At 44.6% G+C, this 25,705-nt stretch overlaps 1 protein-coding gene across 3 annotated transcripts in view; it reads left to right on the plus strand.

Moving 5' to 3' along the window:
* The window catches only part of igsf9bb (immunoglobulin superfamily, member 9Bb), a 75,521-nt gene extending 50,928 nt beyond the window's left edge, over window positions 1–24,593 (plus strand). For 2 of the 3 annotated variants that reach the window (XM_072446783.1, XM_072446784.1), the window contains exons 15-20: window positions 1,042–1,126; window positions 11,511–11,675; window positions 13,671–13,716; window positions 18,357–19,988; window positions 23,606–23,733; window positions 24,207–24,593. In XM_072446783.1, the coding sequence (XP_072302884.1) occupies window positions 1,042–1,126; window positions 11,511–11,675; window positions 13,671–13,716; window positions 18,357–19,988; window positions 23,606–23,733; window positions 24,207–24,421 (2,271 nt within the window). In that variant the 3' untranslated portion in view covers window positions 24,422–24,593. Of the gene's footprint in view, window positions 1–1,041; window positions 1,127–11,510; window positions 11,676–13,670; window positions 13,717–18,356; window positions 19,989–20,888; window positions 20,935–23,605; window positions 23,734–24,206 lie in introns of all 3 variants that reach the window. The other variant, XR_011926953.1, reaches the window with a different exon arrangement.
* Window positions 24,594–25,705: the final 1,112 nt, after the last annotated feature.

The raw sequence follows: 25,705 nt of genomic DNA on the forward strand, positions 1-25,705 counted from the left end.
GTCGTGACTGAACCACATTTCATCTGATAGTGTTCTGCTTGATTCTAATATACTTAATAATAATATAATATATAATAATATACTTATTCTAATATGTTATTTATACAAAATATATCTTCAATTGTGAGTCTTGGAGTCTTTCTCTATGTCTCTTTAGTCTATGAGTGCTGCTATTTCGAAAAGAAAGTCAGATCATTGTACCTGTTGTCATGGTTTTCGTTGCAAATGTCAGTAATGCCAGTCTCTTGACGCTACACATTTAAGTGCACTGATGGATGTATCGGTCTTTCTGCTCTTGCCAATTCACAGTTTGGGACACATCCACATCCTTTGGAGTGTTTTTTGGATTCAGTTTTTTACCTAATCATCCACTTTCAGCTCAGTAAATATGCTTTTATCACTACCTTTACTGCAGCGCAAACGCCCACTCACCCTGCAGCCCATACTGTACTGTGGCATTTGTGCACAAAGATGTCTTCTTTGGCTTTACACAGGTAAAGGATCTCAGTTTGGTGCCTCTCCTGTCTTTAACCAGAAAACAAGGCACTTGATTGTCTGATTATTATTGTTGGTGGGGCAAATGTAACCTAATCTTCAGCCAATTTACATGTATGTAAATGATTATGTTAAACCCTCAATAAAAGAAACATTGAAATCTACAGAAATTAGCGTGTGCATGCGCGTACATGTTTATTTATTTTAATAACATTTGATGGAAATTATTGCAACACATTTTAGCTACTAAAGCACCATTATCTTTGCCATATAGAGGCGTTTATACAGTTCATTCTTTGACATTATTCATCTATTGTGACCCTTATCATTATTTCAAAACTGTTGCCTGGACCTGTATTTGCGGCTGCCTGTTCCACTGGAGTCACATGGGCCCGTCGCACTTTTTGGTCAGTGCAGTGTGGTGTAGTGGACAAACCACCTGGAAAAGCTGAGCAGCAGGATCTACTGGCCGAATTCAATGGGAGCTGTGTATAGATGATGTAATACAAGGTGATCATATACATGTATACATTTTTGTGTGTCTAGGAGGCGTGGTATGAGTTCCGTGTGATGGCGGTCATGGATGATACCATCAGTGAACAAAGTAACGTAGTTGGAGTGTCAAGCACAGGTGAGCATTACATCTCCAATCCAGCCATATTGTCCATTTCCCATACAACTATAACATACAAAATGGCCTTCTTAACACGTATTGTACTTCCGTATAAGGAGGCTCCACAATTGTCGGGGCTTGACTTAAAACCAGTCCCATTAGCTACATTTTACACCTGGGGGTGAAATTTACATGTGTGAGCCGAAGAAGGCCGGTGGCTGTATTATATATACACACAGCAAGTGCAACATTACGTTTATGCTACTCAGAGTTATAATGTTTTAATGCTCTTTAAAGCCATTCTCTAAAGTATGACATCATATTCTTGCCTCTCTCAGGCAGTGCCTGTACTGCAAGACTGTGCTAAAAATAGATTCATTTGGTTAGTTTGTCAGTTTTAAGCTTGATTCTGGAATCAGAAGGCTTCAAATGTTGCTATGCTGCAGAGGTCACAGAGGACACATAATTTTGTAAGAGCAGCTGTTGATAGCATTTATAAGGAAGATTTTTGCAATGAGAAGCTTTGCAGGTTTGAGTGTGCTGCCCCCTGCTGGTTGAAAACAGTTTCATATTTGACAACAGATTATCTGCATCTAAAATTGCACTGATACTTGCATCAAAGCTACACTGATTGTTTGTCCTGCAATTTCAGCATCCTGTTTTGATGAACAAATATAGTTTTGAGCTGATATTACAGTTAACTTTACAACAAATACACTTTTATTAGCCTTAATAAAGCTTGAACTTAATGATTTTGCCTAGTATTTTTGATTGTAATTTAACCTGATAACACCAACCTATTTTGCCCTGTGCACAATAGTTGGACATACCCAAATGGCCTTGCTTAAAAAAAGATCTTACAGCACACATGCAAGTGTGATGCATCATTATAAAGCTTAGGCCTTCTAGTTTCTGCAGATGTGCACATGAACACTGTCAGGGCTTCAGAACTTACACTACAGAAGCCCAAACATACAAAATACATACCTTTTTTTAGTCTTGCCTGAATATTGTCACTTTATTAAGGTCTTAAGCAAGACATACTTTATTGTTTGTTTATGCTATTCACTGTACTTGTTGTTTATCTTGTTGTCAACAACTGTGTAAAGTTTCAGATCTATCTCTAGGAACAGGCATTTTGGTGCTGTTGAACTTTTTGAATCAAAAAGCATATTCGGAACAAGTGATCCAAATATGTGGCAACTGTGCCAGCTCCTCTGTGATCATAAAAATACATTTTGATTTTTTGGAGACTAAAAATACTTATTATAATTCTAAAAACAATGCATGTGAAAATGTTTAAACATGAGTGTAACCAAGAATTTCCTAATAGAGGGGGGGGGGAATAATAATACATGTATGTATCTAACAAAATGCGCGTCCAAAAGGCTAACAAGATCTGAAAACGTGCTGCGTAAAATCACCAAAAAAAACTGGCTGTTTACTGCTTATACGCAGTCACTTCTTTAGCACGCTAGCACAGGTAAAAGACCAACTGCGCAAAAATCAGAAGGGAACGCTTGGTTTAAACCCGTGAACGGAAAAACTCGTTGATGGTCTCATTCTGTAGCTGAGTGTGTAGAAAACAAACATACCCTTCAACATAGTCTAACTATTACTGCATGTTTTCGATGGAAGGAGAGATGTATCGGACACACTTTATTTGTGAGTTTTTTTTACAGAAGAAAATGCTGTCGATATTGTTTTTCTGTGGATTATTACGGATAGAATGAGTACAGCTACTGATGGATTGAACCCGATTGAGTCCGTCAGAACCGGAATAAGGGTTGTGAAAAGTAGATTTTTATCACGAACTATTGGTAATTGGTGATTGGGGCATATTATTCAATGCAAATCAATGACATGTTCGTTTTGTTGAGAAAATAATCTTTAAAATTATGTATAGCTTGCTGGTATTGACAATGATAATAAAAGTGATGATAAAATAGAATGTCTGACGTCTGGTTTTAAAACCTTTTAAAAGGTTATAAATTTGAGTTTTAAGTGATGTGCATGGAAACGAGGTACGTGGTGCACAGTAAACGCTTATGTACTTCAAATATTTATTTATTTGACATAAAAAATAATGCTTGAGTTCAAATGGCTCTATCAAAGACAGACTTCCCAGTAAACAGTCCAAATTCACTACAGTTATGGCCCTACTGGTCAACTGTGTGAAACTTCAGAGTTTTGGGTCAAAGTATACTGAAATGGGGCATAATACAATATTTTTGTGCTTAACAAAAGTACCCACAAGTGCCAACTGCATTAAAGTCTAGAGGTTGACCGCGTGTCCTCTCCTTGAACCGACACCTTAACGTGGTGGAGGGGTTTGAGTGCCCGAATGATCCCGGGAGCTATGTTGTCGGGGGCTTCATGCCCCTGGTAGGGTCTCCCAAGGCAAACAGGTCCAAGGTGACGGGTCAGACAAAGATCGGTTCAGAAGCCCCCTATGATGACAACACGAACAAGGCAGTTTACGTCGCCCGGATCGGCGTCACCGGGTCCCCATCCTGGAACCAGGCCTGGGATGGGTGCTCCATGGCGAGCGCCTGGTGGCCGGGTCTTACCCCACGGGGCCCGGCCGGGCACAGCCCGAAAGAGCGACGTGGGGCCGCCCTCCCGTGGGCCCACCACCCGCAGGAGGATCCATAAGGGGCCGGTGCAGAGAGATCTGGGCGGCAGTCGACGGCAGGGGCCTCGGCGACCAGATCTCCAGACACAGAGACTAACTCTGGGGACATGGAATGTCACCTCGCTGGGGGGGAAAGAGCCTGAGCTTGTGCGGGAGGGAGCGATACCGACTAGATATAGTCGGCCTCACCTCCACGCACAGTTTGGGCTCTGGAACCCATCTCCTCGAGAGGGGCTGGACGCTCCACTTCTCTGGTGTTGCCCGCGGGGAGAGGCGGCGGGCTGGTGTGGGCTTGCTGATAGCCCCTCAGCTCAGCCGCCACATGTTGGAGTTTACCCCGGTGAACGAGAGGGTCGCGTCCCTCCGCCTTCGGGTGGGGGACAGGTCTCTCACTGTTGTGGCGGCCTACGGGCCGAACAGCAGTGCAGAGTACCCGGCCTTCTTGGAGTCCTTGGGAGGGGTACTGGACAGTGCACCGACCGGGGACTCCGTTGTTCTACTGGGGGACTTCAACGCCCACGTGGGCAATGACAGTGACACCTGGAGAGGGGTGATCGGGAAGAACGGCTTCCCCGATCTGAACCCGAGCGGTGTTCAGTTATTGGACTTCTGTGCTAGCCACGGATTGTCCATAACGAACACCATGTTCAAGCACAAGGGTGTCCATCAGTGCACATGGCACCAAGACACCCTAGGCCGGAGGTCAATGATCGACTTTGTTGTCGTGTCATCAGACCTCCGGCCGCGTGTCTTGGACACTCGGGTGAAGAGAGGGGCAGAGTTGTCAACCGATCACCACCTGGTGGTGAGTTGGATCCGCTGGCGGAGGAGGAAGCCGGACAGACTTGGCAGACCCAAGCGCATTGTGAGGGTCTGTTGGGAACGTCTAGTGGAGCCCTCTGTCAGTAGGGTATTCAACTCGCACCTCCGGGAGAGCTTCTCCCATGTCCCGGGGGAGGCTGGGGACATTGAGTCCGAGTGGACCATGTTCTCCGTCTCCATTGTTGATGCGGCTGCTCGAAGCTGTGGTCGCAAGGTCTCCGGTGCCTGTCGTGGCGGCAACCCCCGAACCCGGTGGTGGACACCGGAAGTAAGGGATGCCGTCAGACTGAAGAAGGAGGCCTATCAGGCCACTCTGGCTTGTAGGTCTCCGGAGGTCATCGAGGGGTATCGGCAGGCCAAGCGAGCCGCGGCTCGTGCTGTCGCAGAGGCAAAAACCCGGGCCTGGGAGGAGTTCGGGGAGGCCATGGAGGAGGACTATCGGTCAGCACCAAAGAAATTCTGGCAAACCGTCCGGCGCCTCAGGAGGGGGAAGCAGTGTCTCACCAACACCGTTTACGGTGCGGGTGGAGGCCTGCTGACCTCGACTGGGGATGTCGTCGGACGGTGGAAGGAATACTTTGAGGATCTCCTTAATCCCTCAGTCACGTCTTCCGAAGAGGAAGTAGAGACCGGGGACTCGGAGGCTGGCTCATCCATCACCCAAGCTGAAGTCACTGAGGTTGTTCGCAAACTCCTCGGTGGCAGGGCTCCGGGGGTGGATGAGATCCGCCCTGAGTACCTAAAGTATCTGGATGTTGTAGGACTGTCTTGGTTGACACGTCTCTGCAACATCGCGTGGCGTTCGGGGACCGTGCCTCTGGACTGGCAGACCGGGGTGGTGGTCCCTCTGTTCAAGAAGGGGGACCGGAGGGTGTGTTCCAACTACAGAGGGATCACACTCCTCAGCCTCCCGGGTAAGGTCTATTCCAAGGTACTGGAGAGGAGAATCCGACCGATAGTCGAACCTCGGATTCAGGAGGAGCAGAGTGGTTTTCGTCCCGGTCGTGGAACACTGGACCAGCTCTATACCCTCCATCGGGTGCTCGAGGGTTCATGGGAGTTTGCCCAACCAGTCCACATGTTCTTTGTGGATCTGGAGAAGGCTTTCGACCGTGTCCCTCAGGGTGTCCTTTGGGGGGTGCTTCGGGAGTACGGGGTCCGGGGCCCTTTGCTCAGGGCTGTCCGGTCCCTGTATGACCGGAGCAGGAGCTGTGTTCGCATTGCCGGCAGTAAGTCAGACCTGTTCCCAGTGCATGTTGGACTCCGCCAGGGCTGCCCTTTGTCACCGGTTCTGTTCATAATTTTTATGGACAGAATTTCTAAGCGCAGTCGGGGGTCGGAGGGTGTCCGGTTTGGGGACCACAGGATCTCATCTCTGCTGTTTGCAGACGATGTTGTCCTGATGGCTCCATCAAACCCGGACCTGCAACATGCACTGGGACGGTTTGCAGCCGAGTGTGAAGCGGCTGGGATGAGAATCAGCACCTCCAAATCCGAGGCCATGGTTCCCGACCGGAAAAAGTTGGCTTGCCCTCTCCAGGTGGGTGGGGTGTCCTTGCCCCAAGTGGAGGAGTTCAAGTATCTCGGGGTCTTGTTCACGAGTGAGGGAAGGATGGAGCGTGAGATCGACAGGCGGTGCAGCGGCTGCAGTCGCTGCATCGGACCGTTGTAGTAAAGAAGGAGCTGAGCCGAAAGGCAAAGCTCTCTATTTACCGGTCGGTCTACGTTCCTACCCTCACCTATGGTCATGAGCTTTGGGTAGTGACCGAAAGAACAAGATCGCGGATACAAGCGGTCGAAATGAGTTTCCTCCGCCGTGTGGCTGGGCGCTCCCTTAGAGATAAGGTGAGGAGCTCGGCCACACGGGGGGAGCTCGGAGTAGAGCCGCTGCTCCTCCACGTCGAGAGGAGCCAGCTGAGGTGGCTCGGGCATCTGTTCCGGATGCCTCCTGGGCGCCTCCCTCGGGAGGTGTTTCAGGCATGTCCCACCGGGAAGAGGCCCCGGGGAAGACCCAGGACACGCTGGAGAGACTATGTCTCTCGGCTGGCCTGGGAACGCCTCGGGATCCCCCCGGAGGAGTTAGAGGAAGTGTCTGGGGAGAAGGAAGTCTGGGAGTCCCTGCTCAGACTGCTGCCCCCGCAACCCGGCCCCGGATAAAGCGGCAGAAGATGGATGGATGGAGGTTGACCAATATGTTTATCAATGGCCAATGGCCCATTTTCCAGGCAGATTTACATCAAATTATGTTTTTATTTTTTTATTCTAGCTTAAAAAATACATTCTCTATTGGATTGAATGTGAGTAGAACCTCAACTCCACTTTTTAACACCAGGGGGCATATTTTTTGTGCACTTTCCTACATCACCATGTGGAGCCATTGTTCTATTAGGCTTGTTTAAGCAGCGGAAATCTGTGTCTGGATTGTCGGCGAGAGCAGGCGGTTGAAGCCAAGGGCCAGAGAAACAGCTTGGAATCAACTTGAACGGTCCTCGAGCCCGAGAACAGCGTGACAGCCTCAGATCACGCAGTGTCATGGTGAATGAACAGCTTTTGGGCTTTTTTGTGACAAATTGAATAAAACAAAATAACATTTTGTGAATGCTCCTGTCTCCCACACATACCACGAAACTGACACGTACATAACCAGAGCAAAAAACAATGTGCTCAATAAAGTTTAAGCTTTCTCTTGAACTAAGGTGAAAATTACTTTCAGCCCATCAACATAATATTATATATATATATATAAATATTATTTCTGTGTACTGTATTGTATAACATCGTAACCGTGACTTTGACCCCTTTTCTGGAAAGGAATGAAAACGTTACCAAAAGTGGTTTATGACGATTTATTGACTAAATAATAAAACGGTTAAATATGAATGTGGAATATGCAAATGAGTTGATAACAGATGGAGCCTCTAGATATGATATTTCGATTCTATGATGATCTTATCAGCCAAACTGTGAAATATGTGCATTCATATGACCAGAAGTAGAAGCTGTGTGATCCAGCCATGATGGCTGACTCCTCTTCCAGCTCGGGGTCATGCAGGGTTGGGCATGGCCTCGGTCTGGAGCTCTAGCTCGACACGTCAAGCTAAAAAGGCGTTAGATGAGGTCTGCTTGATCTGCGTTTTCCTTGGCTCTAAGGCGTTCCTCAGATAACGAAAAGGGCTGTTGCACTGATCCACTGATGACGCTGATTTGAAGAGTTTCCTGGATCAAAATTTTGTTGTAGACTTGAAAACCAAATAATTTGCTTGAGTTTGCATTTTGCAGTTTGCACTGTGTCTCTCTCTGGAATGTACTTTTTTTCCTATGTTATTTTAGCATTGCTAGGCCAGAGGAGAGACCTTCTCCCAAGTCCTTCCTCATGGACCTCTTGATGGAACTCTTTTGGTCTTCTCTTTCTCTCTGACTGACCCCTGGCCCCAATGTCTGAATCAGCACGCATGCCGAGTCAGGAGGTCTGATCAGAGATGGGGTCTGGGCACTGTACCCTGTAAGCTGCGCGCCTGCGCAATTGCTCGCACTAGTCAAATTGAAAGCAGTCATTTTAGAAAAACATTTTTTCCAACGTCCAAACCAAACCGTAAATCCCTGGGTGGGGGTGGTGAGCTGTCTAGCAATGAAAAGTCTAATTTCAAGCCTTTAGTGTCACAATGGCAAAGGTCAGGTGTCATCTGCAGGTCACTACAGGAGCAAAGTGACCCCAGTGGCCACTGGACACCACATGTTTTGGATTTGGGGGTCCTCTCCCTGGAAATTTAGGGGAAAATTCCATTGTATTTTGGAGTATTCTCTACTGGTTTCCTGGCTATTAGAACACCCTATTTATTGCATCTATTTTTTTAATAATAGTTTTTAATTAGAATATTTTACTATTATGATGAGGCTTTAGTTGATATCTCAGTCTCTGCAAAAATCGACTGAACTTTGTTCCAAATACAATGCACGTCGTTTATTAAGGAAACTAAAGCCCACATTTGTCTGTCCTTGGCTGCAACACTGGAGTTGGTTTGGATCACATTATTTTCGAGTTCAGAGGCCTACGTTTTTTTAATCCACATGTAAGAAAATGTCCGGGGGCAACAAGATGGGAGAAAGAGAGGAAAGCATGGAGCAGCAAGGTAATAACGTGAGGCAGAAAGGGCATTTCTCAGAAATAGTATTCTGACCAGTGTCTGGAATTGGGATGAAATGAGAGAGTGGGTTTTACAAGGTAGCATATCATGCGTAATATAGCGATTATCGCATGTATCACAAAATTGTGTTATTAACGCATCGTGAAACGTATATCGCATCGAAATGTGAGGGACTCAGTGATTCCCAGCCACAATATTTAGGCTTTCACCCACTTAAGAGTTCAATATATTTATGCTCAGAAACTTCTATTCCATATCCATACCATAATCTGTACCTACATATATACATATTTTGTTTGCTGTAAAGGGTTTAATACCAATGCAAAAATGCTTGTTCATAATAACAAGTGGTGTAACTGTCCCATTGTATGATCCACCATAATGTAGGTCACCAGGACAGTGCACCCATTTAGAACTGAGAAAAGAGAGACCCCAGTATAAAACAATGTTCTGTCCTATACTCAAAATAACACAAGTATGCACTTTTTTGTCATCTCTACTGGTCCTTCATCCTTGATCCTCAAACCTTATAATATTTCTAAGTACTTAGTGGTTGGTAATGCTCAGGAAAAGACTACTGGTTGACCATTATCACATGGTGGTGCCCTATGGAAAAACCTATTCTCACATCGTGGCAAGAGGCAGATGATTTCATGTGGGGACAATGAAAGACAACATTGCAGACTGCTTGTGTCAGATTACAAAAAGAGTAATGTCATGAGACGCTTTGGGTAGAAAAGAGTGTTCTGAACAAAATACAAATGAAAACAAACACTCCTCCATGTTTTTGATATAAGAAAATTGTTTATTTCCTTTAATTGTGTACCATCAATTACTATTGCATTATTATATTATTATTCTAAATATTTAATCTTGTGAATCTAATTAACCATTTCTAAATGCATTGTTACTTTCTCAGTACATTATTTCTATGTACAGTATATGCCCATATGCACTCTCCGTGTATGGTGACACCAGGTGCAGTTGTGTCCTTATGCCCACCTTACCTATATGAATGTGGTGTGTGTGAGAGAGTGGAGGTGTCAAAAGAATAAGCATTTTTACGCCTCTCCTCCGTGCAGCGCAGGGAAAGACTCTTGCTGCCAAAGTCAGGTTCCCCCACTTACACATAAAAGAAAACTGTTAATAGTAAACGTATTTTTTGAGTGATGACATGAGCCACAGGTCCAACTCAGATGATTGTTCCCCTCTGCAGATAAAAAATAATTATCTGACTGATATGGACTAATGTTGATTATGCATAGCTTTATTTCCAAGCACAGTCATCGTTAAATACAGCATATGCATGACGTGTTTTGGGGGATGTGGATCATCCATGGTCAAGTTACTGTCAGAATGAATTATGTACAAGAACGTCTTCTCCTGAGAGGTCTCAAAGTTTCTCATACAGAGACACAGCACTGTAGACATAGACTCGCGCACAGAGTGGACGAGCTGACCCACTCTATGGACACAGCACAGCGCTGTGAACAAGGACTTACCTACATACAGTCCATGCAGCAGAGAAGACCGCTGTGACCATCAGATTGCTCGTCAGTGAGCCAGGCTCTGACTTTTTCACACCCTTCGTGTTCCTTGTTCTGTCATGTGTGTCTGTGACACTGCGCAGAAACAATGGAATTGTATCCTCACCAAAAACAAAGGTCAAATGCTCGTCCATCATTAAAGGTTGAATAGAGCGTTTTATACCGATTTGAGGAATCAGTGAGTGACTGTTAGTGTTATTTTGTGCCGCGCCTTGTTATTTTGTGCCGCGGCTCCTGAAACTGCTGCGCTATTTGACCGCGCCGTTTTAGACTGCGCCGGCTTAGGGTTAAGGTTAGGGTTATGGTCAGGGTTAGGGTTAGGGTTAGGGTTAAGGTTAAGGTTAGGGTCAGGGTTAAGGTTAGGGTTAAGGTTAAGGCTAGGGTCAGGGTCAGGGTTAAGGTTAAGGTTAGGGTCAGGGTCAGGGTTAAGGTTAAGGTTAAGGTTAGGGTCAGGGTTAAGGTTAGGGTTAAGGTTAGGGTTAGGGATAAGGTTAGGGTCAGGGTTAAGGTTAGGGTCAGGGTTAGGGTTAAGGTCAAGGTCAGGGTCAGGGTTAAGGTTAAGGTTAAGGTTAGGGTTAGGGTTAGGGTTAGGGTTAAGGTTAGGGTTAGCCATGAGGCTATATGGCAGTGCCGCGGTTCCTGAAACTGCTGGGCCATTTGATCGCGCCGCAGGTCTGCAGCCACGGCCTTTTTTTTAAATGTGCACACTCACCCCCACCAAACAGCTCTAAAGCGCCCGCTTGAATATTTGAGTGAAGTCAAAACATTTACTTTGACGTAGACAAAAAAATTGGCACAGACATTCTTCTTACCATTCTGATCGAAAAAGCCAAGATTGGCATACCTCTATCTGCAAGATTGTTACCGTGGCAACCTGACAAACACTGCCATAGACTAACATGCGTTTTAGTTTACAGACATTTTGAATGGGATGAAAACTTTTTGTCATTAATAGGTTAAAATTTGGTACACTTATTTTCCACATCACACTGAACATAAAAGCCACAGAGGACATCTCGAACCGCATGGTCGTGAACATTTTGTTGTATGAAGTTGGTACTGTTTGTGAAGGAGGGGTGATGTAGACGGGGGATTAGAAGTGTGCTCTTAGCGATGGCTCGTACCCCGCGGTTACAAGCGGGGGCAAGGGCCTGTATCGCTGCTCGCAGCTTTTTATTATTATTATCATTATCATCATTATTATTATTATTATCATTACATTGACTTACCTGACCCTCCTTTCTGTCCCCTAGACTTCTTCCCTCCTCCAGAGATGGGGGAAGAAAGTGGGCTGGCTCGTCCTGTAGTGGCAGGGATCGTGGCCACCATTTGCTTCCTTGCCGCTGCTGTTCTCTTCAGCACGATGGCTGCCTGTTTTGTCAACAAACAACGCCGGAAGAAGCTCAAGAGGAAAAGAGGTAACATTCACAGCGCTTTACTGGCTCCACTATGATATGCTTAGTCACATTTGTGCTTTCTCTGGACCAGTTTTTCTGCCTGAAAAAGTTAAATCCATCCATCCTCGCTTATCTGGGGCCGGGTCGCTAGGGCAGCAGTTTAAGCTGGAACTCCCAGACTTCCCTCACCTCAGACACTTCCTCCAACTCCTCTAGTGGGGATCTCAAGGCCTTCCTTGGCCAGCCGAGAGACATAGTCCCTTCCCCGGGTCCAGGTCAAGGCCGAGCCAATGGTCGAGCCACCTTAGCTGGCTCCTCTCAACGTGGAGGAGCAGCGCCTCTGCTCCAAACTCCTCCCGTGTGTCTGAGCTCCTCTCCCTATCTCTAAGGGAGCACCCAGCCACCATGTGGAGGAAAATTGATTTCGACCCCAATCTTGTCCTTCTTGTCATTACCCAAAGCTCATGACTGTAGGTGAGGGCAGGAATGTAGATAAATCGAGAGCTTTGCCTTTCGACTCAGCTCCTACTTCACCACAACAGTCCGATACAGTGACCACAGCACTGCAGGATCTGCCTGTCAATCTCACGCTCCATCTTTCCCTCACTCGTGAGCGAGACTCCGAGATACTTGAACTCCTCCACTTGCAGCAAGGACTCCCTACAAAACCTGGAGAGGGCAAGCCACCTTTTTCCGGTTAAGAACCATGGCCTCGGATTTTGAGGCGCTGATTTTAGCTGCTTCACACTTGGTTGCAAACCGTTTCAGTGCATGTTGCAGGTCCAGGTTTGATGGAACCATCAGGACAACATCCGCTGCCAGGATCCTGTGAGACCGGACAGCCCTGGGCAAAGGGCCCTGGACCCCATACTCCCGGAGCACCCCTCAAGGGACACCAGGAGGGACATGGTGGAAAGCCTTCGCCAGAGCCACAAAGCACATGCGGACTGGTTAAGCAAACTCCCAAAAACCTTCGAGCCCCCGATGGAGAGTATAGAGCTGGTCCAAGGATGAAAACCACACTGCTCCTCCTGAATCCGAGGTACGACTATCAGTCGGATTTTCCTCTCCAGTACCCTGGAATAGACCTTACCGGGTGTGATCCCTCTGTTTTTTGAACACACCCTTCTTGAACAGAGTGACCACCTCCCCCGTCTGCCAGTCCAAAGGCACTGTCTCTGACTGCCACGGAATGTTGCCGAGAAGTGTCAGCCAAGACAGTCCTACAACATCCAGAGACTTTAGGTACTCTCTGCTTCCTCTTCAGAAGACATGACAGCAGAATTAAGGAGGTCCTCATATTCTTTCCGCCGTCCGACGACATCCCCAGTTTGAGGTCAACAAGTCTCCCCCTGCACCATAAACTGTGCGGGTGAACTCTGTTTCCCCCTCCTGAGGTGCAGGAGAGTTTGCCAGAATTTGATTGAAGCCACCCAATAGTCCTCCTCCATGGCCTCCCCGAACTCCTCCCAGTCCCTCTTCAGCCACACAGTATCGCTTACTTCTTGTGTTCACCACCAGGTTTGGGGGTAATGACCACAGCTCAGAGAAGCCGCATTGACAATGGATTTCGAGAACATGGGCCACTCGGACTCAATGTCCCCAGCCTCCCCCGGGATCTGGGAGAAGCTCTCCCGGAGTTGTGAGTTCAAGACCTTGCTGAGGGCTCCGTAAGACGTTCCCAACAACGTTACATGTTCCCAGAGTCTGTGTCCGGAGATCTGGTCGTGAAGGCCCTTGCCGTCGACTGCTGCCCAGATTTCTCTGCACCGGATGCTGCAGGTGGTTGGTTCATGGGGGACGGCCCCACGTCGCTTGTTCGGGCTGTGCCCAGCCCAGTAACAGCAATCCGGGCAGCGTTACTTGTCTTGTATGTTCTCTAAATACAATGAGAAATTATGTCACATTTTCAAATATGCTTTCAACAAAAGATTCGGAGCAAAAAACATTATCCCGTAGATTTTTTAATATAATTCCTGGGGAGACTGAAATATTACTGGTGTTTTTCTTTTTCAGATCCCCCTCTTTCCATAACCCACTGCAGAAAAAGCATGGAAACTCCGTAAGTACCTTTTGATCCAAGTATAATTAGTTAAACGTTTGCCACAAACTGTTAACCTTGCCAGCAAGTAGAGTTCTCACATTTTTTGTGAGTTCACAAACACCCTTTGAGAGTCCATCTTGTTAGGCTCCCGTTGATTCGTTTGCAGTCCGCACCAGTGTTTAAACAGGCTAAAGTCACATAGCATTTAAGGACCGCAGGCAGGACTTGAATCAATCACACAACAGCCTTGTGTTGGGTTGAACCAAAACAAACATGGCGCCGCTGACGGCCGAAATAGGAGAAATACGGACTATTTTGTCTAAACATGCACACAATGGCACTTTGTACATGCTTCTTTTGCTGTTGTGACGCTTCAAACAATCAGCGTGACGGGTTTTTTGACGTCCTGACGGCTTTTGACGAGAGCCTTCCCAGATTGATTCATATACAGCAGGGGTGGCCAACCAGTCAGAGACTAAGATAGCCGTACCACGCTGTTATGCTGTACAATGTACAATGTACAGCATAACAGCGTGGTACGGCAATCTGTCTGTTCATCTTAAAAACAGGCTGGTGCGACTTTTCCACACAGCACGCAAACATGGGTGACCAGGGGCCCCCATCCTTACAGAACATCTATGAGGAGGCTACTCTGCATCAGGCCCATAAGATCCTAGATCACCCTTTTCATGCTCTGTGTGAGTTATTCACTTCAGGGAGAAGGTCCAGGGTTCCATGCAGTCACATGACTAGACTTAAGAACTGCTTAGTGCCAGTGTCTATTAGACTATTAGATTATTGAATAAGGACAAATAATATTTGTCCTTATTCAATTCAATTCCATATTATGTGTTGGATCCTATAAATGCACCTCATGGCAACTGTATGTACTTCTTGCATGTCTTTCAATGTATTCTGCATTTATGGATGTATTTTATTGCACTGATTTGATGGTAGCATGGGTGGATAGCCCAAGACAAATTCCCAAGTTTTTTTAAAATTCTTTTTAAGTGCAGCAGCTGAGGATGTGGATTACTCAACAATTAGAGACATATTATGACATTGGGCTTGCCCCATTATGTCCTCAACAATATTTAACACTTTTTGTTACAAAAGCAGTAAAAACATGCATCTTGTCTTCATGGGATAGTAGTATGAGATAAATACTTTTGAGAGTGATAATTACAGTGTGCAAAGTCTGCATTTAAAATAGTTTTACTGACTATAGTAAACAGTAAATATCAATTGTGTTTTAATGCTAATTGTAGTTCCTGGCTGTACAAGACTCTGCAGGTGTGTGGGCTGCTGTCAGCAGAATGTAAGCCTTCAATGGAGATCACCATTTAGTTTGAAAAAGTCTCAAATATTTTCACTCTCACTGCTTTTACTTCATTTTATGTCTTTCAAATCAGGGATGTACTGATACCAATATTGGTCGTTGGAGATTCTGGAAAATGAAATAGATCAAAGATCAATTTCAGATCTCCCAATACTGCTCTGATTCCCCAATCAGCCATGTATTGGAGACAGAAACACATTTTAACCAACTTCAACCTCATTTAAAAGCTCTACAATCTCTAGAATATGTTGAGTTATTTTACAATCCATCCATTTATTTTTGATCACAACGCAAAGAAAAGTCAGACAGTGATATCATTGTAGGCTGTAGGCCTGTGTCAAAGTTCAGGGTTTACACTAAAGAGTTTTAACTCTTTGAGTTACATGATGCACAACACTCAATTTAGTCTCTTGGACCAAACAATAATTAGTGAGGATAGGGGCTTTTTTAAAGTATTGGGTTAAGAACATAATCATACTTCTTTTGAGCACGTACATCCATCCATCTTCTTCAGCTTATCGGGCCGGGTCGCGGGGGCAGCAGTCTAAGCAGGGACCCCCAAACTTCCCTCTCCCCAGACACTTCCTCCAACTCCTCCGGGGGGATCCCGAGAGGTCTTCCCCGACCTCTTCCTGGTGGGACATGCCCGAAACACCTCCCCAAGAAGGCGCCCAGGAGGCATCCGGAACAGATGCCCGAGCCACCTCAGCTGACTCCTCTCCATGTGAGGAGCAGCGGCTCTACTGAGCCCCCTCACCCGATTAAGGAGGTCCTCAAAGTATTCCTTTCACCATCCGACGACACCCCCAGTCGAGGTCAGCAGGTCTCCACCCGCACCGTAAATGGTGTTGGTGAAGCACTGCTTCCCCCTCCTGAGGCGCCGGACGGTTTGCTAGAATTTCTTTGGGGCCGACCGGTAGTCCTCCTTCATAGCCTCCCCGAACTCCTCCCAGCCTCTGTTTTTTTCCGCCAATACCGGTCAACGGCCTCAGGAGTCCTACAAGCCAAAGAAGCCTGATAACCCTCTTTCTTCAGCCTGACGGCATCCCTTACTTCCGGTGTCCACCACCGGGTTCTGAGGTTGCCTCCGCGACAGGCACCGGAGACCCTGCGCACCGATGCTTTTGAGCACAGTAACCATGTAAATACAACTTTGATACACATAAGAAAATGCTCAAATAAAGAAATATGAAAGCATTGCATTGTCAGATGGTTTTCTTAAGCAAAATTACTGTATGAACTTATAAATAATACTAATAACAACCCTTAACATTTAGAACCACATGTTGAGCTAGTTTCAAAGAACATTACTGTTACATGTGCTGCCCAGTGATCAAATGGTTAAGGCTGCATGCGCAGCCGGCCGCAGTGTCGTGAGTTTGAATCTTGGCTGCATGTCCTCCCTTCTCTCTCATCCCCATTTCACGCTCAGCTATTCTGTGTAATAAAGCCAACGGGCCAAAGAAAGAAAGTTACCTGAGAAAGGATGATATTGGATATCGACTGATCGGTATCAGGCCTGAAAAGCTGGATTAGCGCATCCTTAATTTAAATATTCATATTTTTAAGGAATTGCTATCGTAAGAACACTGGTTGCTCGAATCTGTTCATATTTATTTAGTCTAAAATAACTTTACAAATGTTTCTGATGTTACAAACTACTTGTTTAAAATCTTTTTACCAAGCCACCTCATCCACAACCTGTTTATTTCCAAATCTTCCAGGAGTCCACTTAGCTTCATTCCCAGTGTCGAAACCTACTGGGAGGGGCTTGAAGCAAGCAGGTACAGGCCCCAAGCCTTCAGTCCTCAGTGAGTGTGCCAGCCTTACCCTGTACCCTGTGCACACTGTCCACCCCCTTCACTCTATCCCAGCCTCACTGAACCTGGCCCGGCTGCATGTTGACCCAAATGTCCCTTCAAGGCAACAACAACACTGGGCTTTTGAAATAAATACTACTAAATGAAATACATATTTCATGCTATTTAAAATAATAATGATGGATTATGTATATATAAGTATAAATGTTTTATATATATATTTGGTGTTTAGAAAGAGTTTTGCTATACTTGGAAAATATATAGTAGTGCTTTAATAGTGCACTCTTGTGTCAGTTACTAATTTATGGTCATGACATTCTGTCAATATGCCTCTCCTTCTGAACTCACTGTTTTAACTGTGCATCTACCTGAACATGATCAACTTCACAGAAGTCATAAACTTTTGGATCTGTGCCAGTGGAAATTGTAAAGACTATATGTTTGCAACTGAACTGCTAGATGCTACTTCGTAATAGAGTTTTAACAGAAATAAATATATATTTAGATTGAAAACCAAGATGCCCACCCAACTACAGCATCACAGTAACACATACTCAAATCTGCAGATTCTTCTCAAAGTCCACATTACTTTTTTGATCAACTAAGTGTGCTTAGTCTTAGTTTCTTTCAGTTAGATTCATTAGTCTAGTTGAATTGTCACACATACTTTTAAATGTCAATCTTAAGCTTTGGATATTACTCAGTAAAGAAAAATCTATAGAATATATCTGAGCTAATCCTCTATATTAGACATTTTCAACTAGAGCCATTGGTCTAAGTAACCCAGTTTGTTGTTGTCACTTTGGTTTATGTTATTAAATTGAAATAGGCACAAATAAAGGCTGTAAAAACCCTGTGTGTGTGGTCCCTGCAATCCTTACAAGTCTGTGTTTATATCACAAAATCTCAGCCTCGCCAGACTTTGGTTCTTTTATTTTGTGTCATCGATCAAAGTTCTAATAAGGTAATTTTTCTGCTCTGATATCTTTCAAGAAGTCTGAAATTAATCATATTTATTTTATGCCCTTATGGTCAATTGACACTACAGTATGTGTGAGGAAAAAATATATAGAGAAGAAATTACATCTTCATGGAAACAAGCAAGTGGTAGACCTCCCTCCAGAAAGGTTATTTAGTGCACCTTTAAATCAAACCAAATAATAATAAAAAGTACGGACTTTCAAATACATAATATTTAAGTTTTGAAAAATACAATCTCATCACATTAATTTGAAATAATGAATGGTATACTAAACATTCTTGCATGGGCATTGGATCACATGCACAAAGATGGTGTAATTTTCTCCTTTGTGTACTGCAGAATATACCATCCAATAAATACATAAGAGTAACACAAAAAGAGTTTTGTCATTATTTACTATGCCTATCATATTGCCCATATAGTTTTTCTCTGCTTCCATCTCCTTTGACGCCAAACATTATTTCAACAAATTCATATTATCTGTACAAAATCTTATCTTCATATATATTTTTTCCAGGTCATCATCAGGAAAGGTGAGCCCAGAAAGCATCCGTTCCAAGGCGTCACTGTCAGAAACATCTGAAGACAGTCACGACCAGCGTGGCAAAAAACCACCTCCGAGCCCAGGGAGGAAGGAGGAACTGTCTTTGTATAAGAAGACAAAAAGAGCAATAACAAGCAAAAAGTACAGCATGAAGCATGAAACTGAGGCCACCACACCAATTGAGCTCATAAGTCGGGGTCCAGATGGTCGGTTTGTAATTGATCCGACCGATATGGAGATGTCCATTAAACCTCGGCGCATCGAGGGCTTCCCTTTTGTGGAAGAATCTGACCTATATCCTGAATTCCGACAGTCAGATGAAGAGAACGATGACCCAAGGCCTTTGCCACCCGCAATGGCCACTCTTCGGCCTCACCAGATCTCTCCCATCTCCAGTCAGGAATCATACTTGCAGCCTCCAGCCTACAGCCCCCGCTTCCACAGGCCCTTCGAAGGTATGACCATCATGGAGAGCAGCCGTCTACAGGCTACAGGGCAGATCCGAGGTTCTCTCCACCACCACAGGGCTTTCTATGGTTATCTAGGTCCTCCAGGGGATCACGAGCCACCTCCTTTTTATATGCCCGACACCAGCCCCCTCAGCTCTGTCATGTCCTCTCCTCCGTACCTGGCCGAGGGGCCTTTTGGTCACCCTGTGATTCCTGAAGAGATGGGAGAGAGAGAGCTTCCTCAGTATACTATCTCTGGTTTCCCCCTTCCTCTGACATTGTCCTCTACGTCTCGTGCACCAGAGATTTGGCAGGGACTGGATTTTACCTTTGCCAGTCTTGAGGGGCCACAGTTCATCTTCCCTCCACATCAACCCTTGCACCTACGTCACGACTCCCCCTATCCTCCTCCTCCTCATGTTCTTCCCCTTAGTGCTTTTCAACCTTCCACTCTCCCAATGCCAACTTACCCGACTGTCCTACCACTGGAGGCTCCAAGAAGCCACCAGGGCAAGTCCCCAAGCAAGGCCAAACCTCACGGCTCCCCAGCCAAGCATTTTGCTATGCAAGAGGCACCATTGGGGCAGCTAAGACACACAAGCCACGCTATGGGCATGCAGGGTTTGCCTTACGATCCAATGGCCCACATTGTCCCTAGCACTTTCAGTAGCTTGGACACGCGATGGTTTGATACTAGTCCTCGGTTCAGTCCCAGACAGGCTCGTAGGATGGATCCTGGCTTGCATCAGGTTGTTCTACAGCCTTCTCGACTCTCACCCCTCACACAAAGCCCTTTTAGCTCACACCAAGGTTCCCCCGAGATTGTAGTCCGCCCAAGACCGCGTCCCAGCATTGTACAACCATCTATACCCCCGGAGATGACTGAGATTACCCTCCTCCCTCCTTCCACAGCCAGTTTCTCACGAAGATCTTCCCCCTCCTCCTCACCCGGCCTAGGCCAGGGGAGCAGGAGAGCCAGTCCCAGCTACCGCTCCCACCTGGCCTTTGCCACCTCTGCTGCCAGCTACCCAGCCTCCCAGTCCCCATCACCTCCTTTGGAAAGCAGCAGCATATTTGGGCCAATGTCGTCACAGAGGAGGAATGAGGAAGAGATCCTTCCGTCTGAGTCCTCTCCACCCCAGTTGTCCACTTCAGGGTAGGTGCATTAGGCATGTCCAGAGGTTCCCAACCCATATGCTTTCATGTGTTGAGTTGCTCTTATATTTATGTTGCCAAACCATCTTAGTCCTACGTTCTCAGCATTTGCTTTTCTTTACAGTTCAGGTGAAATTGTGAACAATATTTGTGCTTACTTATTCCTCCAAGTGTTCAGTCATGTTTTATTAGACCAATGCTGCTTCTCATGTCAGACCCAAAGTAAACTATATTCACCCATCACATCTGTGAAGCTATGTCTAAATGACAACTTTTTGGGAAATATATGTCTATACATCTTTAAGAATTAGTCAGTTTGTTTCAAGTAAACTCCCTTGGCTTCACAGATACTCTTCAGACCTTTTGGGGCTAATGTGCACATTATCTACAATACATTTCATTGAAAATATATGATGTGTCTTTGGCTCAAGCCCCTTAATGCCTGGGAATCAAAAATCTCACCTCAAGACCTTTTTTCCATTTCATGTGTCCTGCTTTCACCTACTAGGAGAAAACTTATTATATTCATTTGATTGACCCGACATAAAAACACCCATTGTAATGTCTAACTTCAAGCCTTTGAAGATTCCTCCCTCCATCATGCAGAAGGATGCTTAAGAAGAGCTCATCTTGGCAGGCCCTGCGGCCCATGCTTGACCTTAGTAACCTGAGCGTTTAACCAATTGTCCCCACTAGCTTCTATCCTTTCTGATCTAAACCCTTCTAATCGCCCCAGGACACCCCAGGTCTGACTTCCAAGCCAAGGTTGTTGGGCAAAGTGTGTCACAGGGCCTGTCCGCTTCTCATGTGCTGCAATGTTTCATCATTATGAATTAGGGGCAGAATGGTGGTTCTTGGCGGCTCCTGGAGTCTTACCTGCTTTGTTTTTGATTGATCTCAGCTACCTGGGCCGCGTTGTTGTGACCAGGTCCTCTACACCACAATAGGTAAGGGTTGGATCCATGTCTGAAAGGGGGGGGTTAGCAGGTGGGACTTTTGATCACATCGTCCTTTAAAGGGGAATACAAGACTCAGAGTCTTATTTCATGTGTTCCTTCCACAGTTTGAGTTTTTTTCCTTTTTCTTTTGTCAAAGAGCCAATGCTTTTTCAGTTCTGCAGTCCTCTGTACTGTGTGCATTCTGACCAAAGCATTCTCATTTTTAGACATTCACACAGGTCAGATATGTATCACAAACTGAGTGGTTTGTTAATGAACCACATTTGCATCTTGAGCTTCTGACTATTGCATTTACCCACATATCATATATGTTTGTAGGCGCAATGCATTTATGAATACACTTACGGTGTATAGAACATACATTATTACTTAGTATAATAATAGTAGCATTTAATCTTTATATTCGAAAAGGCAAAAGTCTTCATAATTTCACCTGCCCTCAATTATCATGTATTGTTTTTGCGGACCATTGATTTTTCTGTCTCATATACTACCAATCGAACTTTTTTCCAGAGTAAGAACAGTTATATTTGTGGGAAGTCGCGTGACGGACTCGGATCTGTTGGCAGAGATTGTCAACTCCGTTAACTGTTCCAAAGAAGCAAAGCTGTGGATTTGCCTTGTGTTTACGAAAATAAGATAAGATAAGATAAGATATTCCTTTATTGTCCCACATGGGGAAATTTCATTGGTGCAACGCAGGTAGATACAGAGGTAGATACAGAAGAACAGATCACTTATAGGAAGTCTGAAAAACACTTTCAGTAGAAGATCTCCTATAAATAAATAAAAACTCCCATAGACAAATAAATAAATAAATACCATTGCATGTGATCACGACAGTAATTGCACATGAATATGTGTCACGACAGCACATAGATTTCACAGTAATTACACATGAATTGCACATGAATTCCAACAGCAATTGCACATACGACAGAATTGCACATCAGTATTAGGTTAGGTCAGTATTGCGACGGGATAACGTGACGATCTCCGGGTAAGACGACTGTTGTCCGCAGTTTCATGAGTTCCTCCTTTGTGGAAACGCGGTACGGCGCCGGCCGGGGGGCGGGGCCGGAGCCGGGGGGCGGGGCCGGAGCCGGGGGGCGGGGCCGGAGCCGGGGGACTCAGAGCCAAGACACATCGCAACGACGAAAACACTCAATCCAGCCGAATAAAGTCAAAACAAGTTAATTTAAAGCGATTCCAGTGCGTGTCCCGATCGTTCGTGAAGTTCCTCTTTCATATAAACGTGTATATAAACGTGTACTGACGACACGCCGTACTTTAGCGCGGCCGGAGGGCGCGGGGGGGGGGGCTGGTGGGCTCGCTCGGAGCTAGATCACGTCACAACAACACAACGAACGCAACGAAAAACGCTCAAATCCAGCCGAAAAAAGTCAAAAACAGTTGAATTAAAAAACTATTCCAGCGCGTGGCCCTATCGTACAGTAAAATAGAAAAAATATACTAACTATATTTACAAAATATAGGAGATAAAGCACAATAAGTGTGAGAAAGAAGAGAGAGCGTTTACACCGGGCTGCCAGCAAACATATATACAGAGAATTTATTATAAACTGTATAATAAATTCTCTGAAAGGAAATAGCGTCTATGTACACTTTGAATAATCTTAGGTTGTACACAACAACAAATAATAGTAGTGTTTAAAAAGAGTATCGTGAAATGACTAGCTCCTATGGCCCTGGCAGTTCAAATCAGAGCATGATAAGCTTACATACATACAGTAATCAACATTTAGATAAGACTGCAGAACATTTGTCATGAAGCAATCGGTGAAGCAATGTCCTGCTTTAGCATTTCTACCTAAGGTTAAGGAACAAAGACTATCTCTCTGGGTAAAGAGCAAGGGCACACAGTGGAGTAAACTGCCCAATGAGCAGCTTTGCAATGTATTCCCCTTTAAAGTTGTGTTCCATGTGCAAACTGCCATGCATGCCATTGCTAAATATTGCTCCGTTACCAAAAAACAAATAAAAAAATATCTGGATAATCCTTGTTACAGTTGTTGTCCTAGTGCTTCGCTTTCCTTTGGCTTATTTTCCATTATGTGACTGTTCCTGAGTAGTCATTTCCCCTCCCGCCATCTCTCCCCCTGTCAGCATGGTGAAGCCCATTGTAGACAGTATCCATGTCTATGAATACATAATGATAATGCTTTGTTGCTGAGCTGTGGTTTCCCCTACTAACAACCTTGGGTTTCTCTCTGCAGCCACGCCGAGACTATTGCTGTTATTGTGCCTTGAGAGAACCAAGTGTGTGTTTGTGCTAAAGACTTGTGGGCTGTTGTGGTACGATCATGAAAGAAAGGAATGTCTTAGATACATAAAATATATCATTTCAGAAAAGAACAGACCGTAGAATCTGTACTGTTTTAATTTGAATAGTTTTCAGTGCAAAGAGTGTGACCGTTTAATTGGTGCATCTTTTATCGGAGTAGAAGAGTATGATTAGGACAGTAATATTGCATTGCAAGTGTGTGTGTCTGTATTTGCTTTTTAGGATTTCATAATGTGCTGCACCTCTTGCTTGACATGAGCCATGCTGTGTGGTTTGGGGTCGGGTGCGCTCCGTCGTGCTCACAGACAGTGCAGGGCCTCAAATTACCTGAGCTCTCCTCTGTTCTTTTCACAGAAAACGCCGAGGTGCAACAAGTGCCCTATCAGGGTCTGAAAGGATGGATGCACTAAGATACCAGCGAATTAAAAAGGCTAAGAAGATGACCATGAACAACAATAACTCCAAGATGAGAAAGAAAGCAGGTGTGGCTCTTTCTGTCTATACCGATTATTTATTGTGTAGATGAATTCAGATTTGTTGTCTTTGAATTAAAAAAAACAACACATCTAATACTAATTAATATATATTAATGTTGGTCTAATAAGTAATTATTTAAAAATGTCCTTATCAATGTGCCTTGTGCCTCGCTAAACGGTACGTATCACGATACTCCATCACAATACATCACAATATCCATATTTCTAGTGCAGCTCTAATATCTAATCTGATCATGTTCCGGATGAATCTCAAAGTTTGTTTATGTGAACAGATCAAGTTTCATGTAAAACGTGTTTGAAATCAAATCAAAAAATATTTCTGCTTGTTGTTTATGACTTTGGAAAATACAGTGAAAGAGCCCAAAATACAGTGAAATAGCCCATCTCCATGGCGTTAATCACCTGCTAAAAGTCAAACTGAAGAGGGAGTGTGTCTGATGGGGCTGTTGTTTGTGCAGGTGTTTCCACCTCTCAGACCCATCAGGCCTACACCTCTCAGGTACTCCAGCCCGAAGAAGCTCTCTACCTCCGGAAGAAGAAGAAACGGCCCCTCCTCTATGACCCGTACACGCGCTTCTCTGCTCTGCTCTACCGCCGGCCACAGCAAGAGGACCAGAAGGCCATCCTGGCCTGTATGGACCACATAGACCCCGACCACGCCACTCTGCTCTGAGACCTTCTCGTCCTGGTCAGCAAAGGCAATATGTTCCTTTCAAACAAACAATATTCATCGTCCTAAGGGATAGGGGGTAGCACTAAGTTGTAACGTTCAAATTTAGTATAGAATCACTGACTCTGTAAAGCTTTGCTAATTATTATTTTTTAATTTATGTGCCATTTATTATGTAAAAGAAAAGAAAAAAAATGGCCTGCTAGACCAAACCTTTTGGAAATTCACGTGTTAAACAGTTTAAATAATGTATCTTCATCTATTCTTAATATTTAATTTTCCAAATGATTATACTAGATTCCATGTTTTACTCCAGTGCAAAACCCTGTTCCTGTTTACTTGAATGTTCTTTTCATTGATACTAACATCCTCAAAACGTTTCAGGCCCAAACTTTGGCATGGCTCTCAGTGGGTGACCCACAGCTCAAACTAAAGTATGATCCTGGGACGGTGCACATTACTCACCCTGAGATTTATTTATTCTATATGGCCCAGGCATATTTTACACATAGAAAAGGATGCAATGGTAATAACTTCTAAAACTATGATTTCATGTGACAGATCATTAATTTCTGGTAATGTCCCATGTGACAAAAAATGTATGCTATAAAATAGAAAGTAAACTAGATGAATCTTTATTTGATAATGACACATACAAACCCTAGTAACACCACGGCCTTGCAATGCTTCTTATGTCTGAGGTCCAAAAATGACAAAAACAACAATTGCTTTTCTATCTTGGTAATTATTAATGTAGCTGTGTGATTTAACATTTCTGTGTAACATTGTGTGCAGCAGCGCCCAAGCATGGCACTGTTCTTTGGCATAGTTCAGTGGCCTTTACAGCTGCTTTTGCACATACAGTAGAGAAGGTGACTTCAGGGACCAGCTCCATTTACACATTGGCTCTACACAGTGTGAGCCAGTCAAGACGCCAGTCAGTTTACATGCATTTATCGCCCTTTAATTGCCCGCACTATTTTATCAGCTGAAAAAAAAACATTCTTCACAATGATATAAAATTATTTACTTCCACTTTACAAATGAACCAATACAGATGAATACAGTGACTAGAATTATTTTTTGTTGCCCCAAAACAAAAAAACTTAAATATATAAATTTGCACTGGAGAAAAATATTGACCATGCGTAGGTTTCTTTTTTATTATCACTGAGCCCCAAGTCCTATTCAGAATCTGCTAGACTAGAGAAATGCCAAAAAGTAAAGTAAACCATCAACATAGAATGAATACATAGGATTGTGTGCCATTATAGTATTTTTTCATAT

Source organism: Eucyclogobius newberryi, unplaced genomic scaffold, assembly GCF_026437365.1.
Source record: "Eucyclogobius newberryi isolate DKJ021-1_F unplaced genomic scaffold, fEucNew1.0.hap1 SCAF_15, whole genome shotgun sequence".
NCBI classification, from domain to species: domain Eukaryota; kingdom Metazoa; phylum Chordata; class Actinopteri; order Gobiiformes; family Gobiidae; genus Eucyclogobius; species Eucyclogobius newberryi.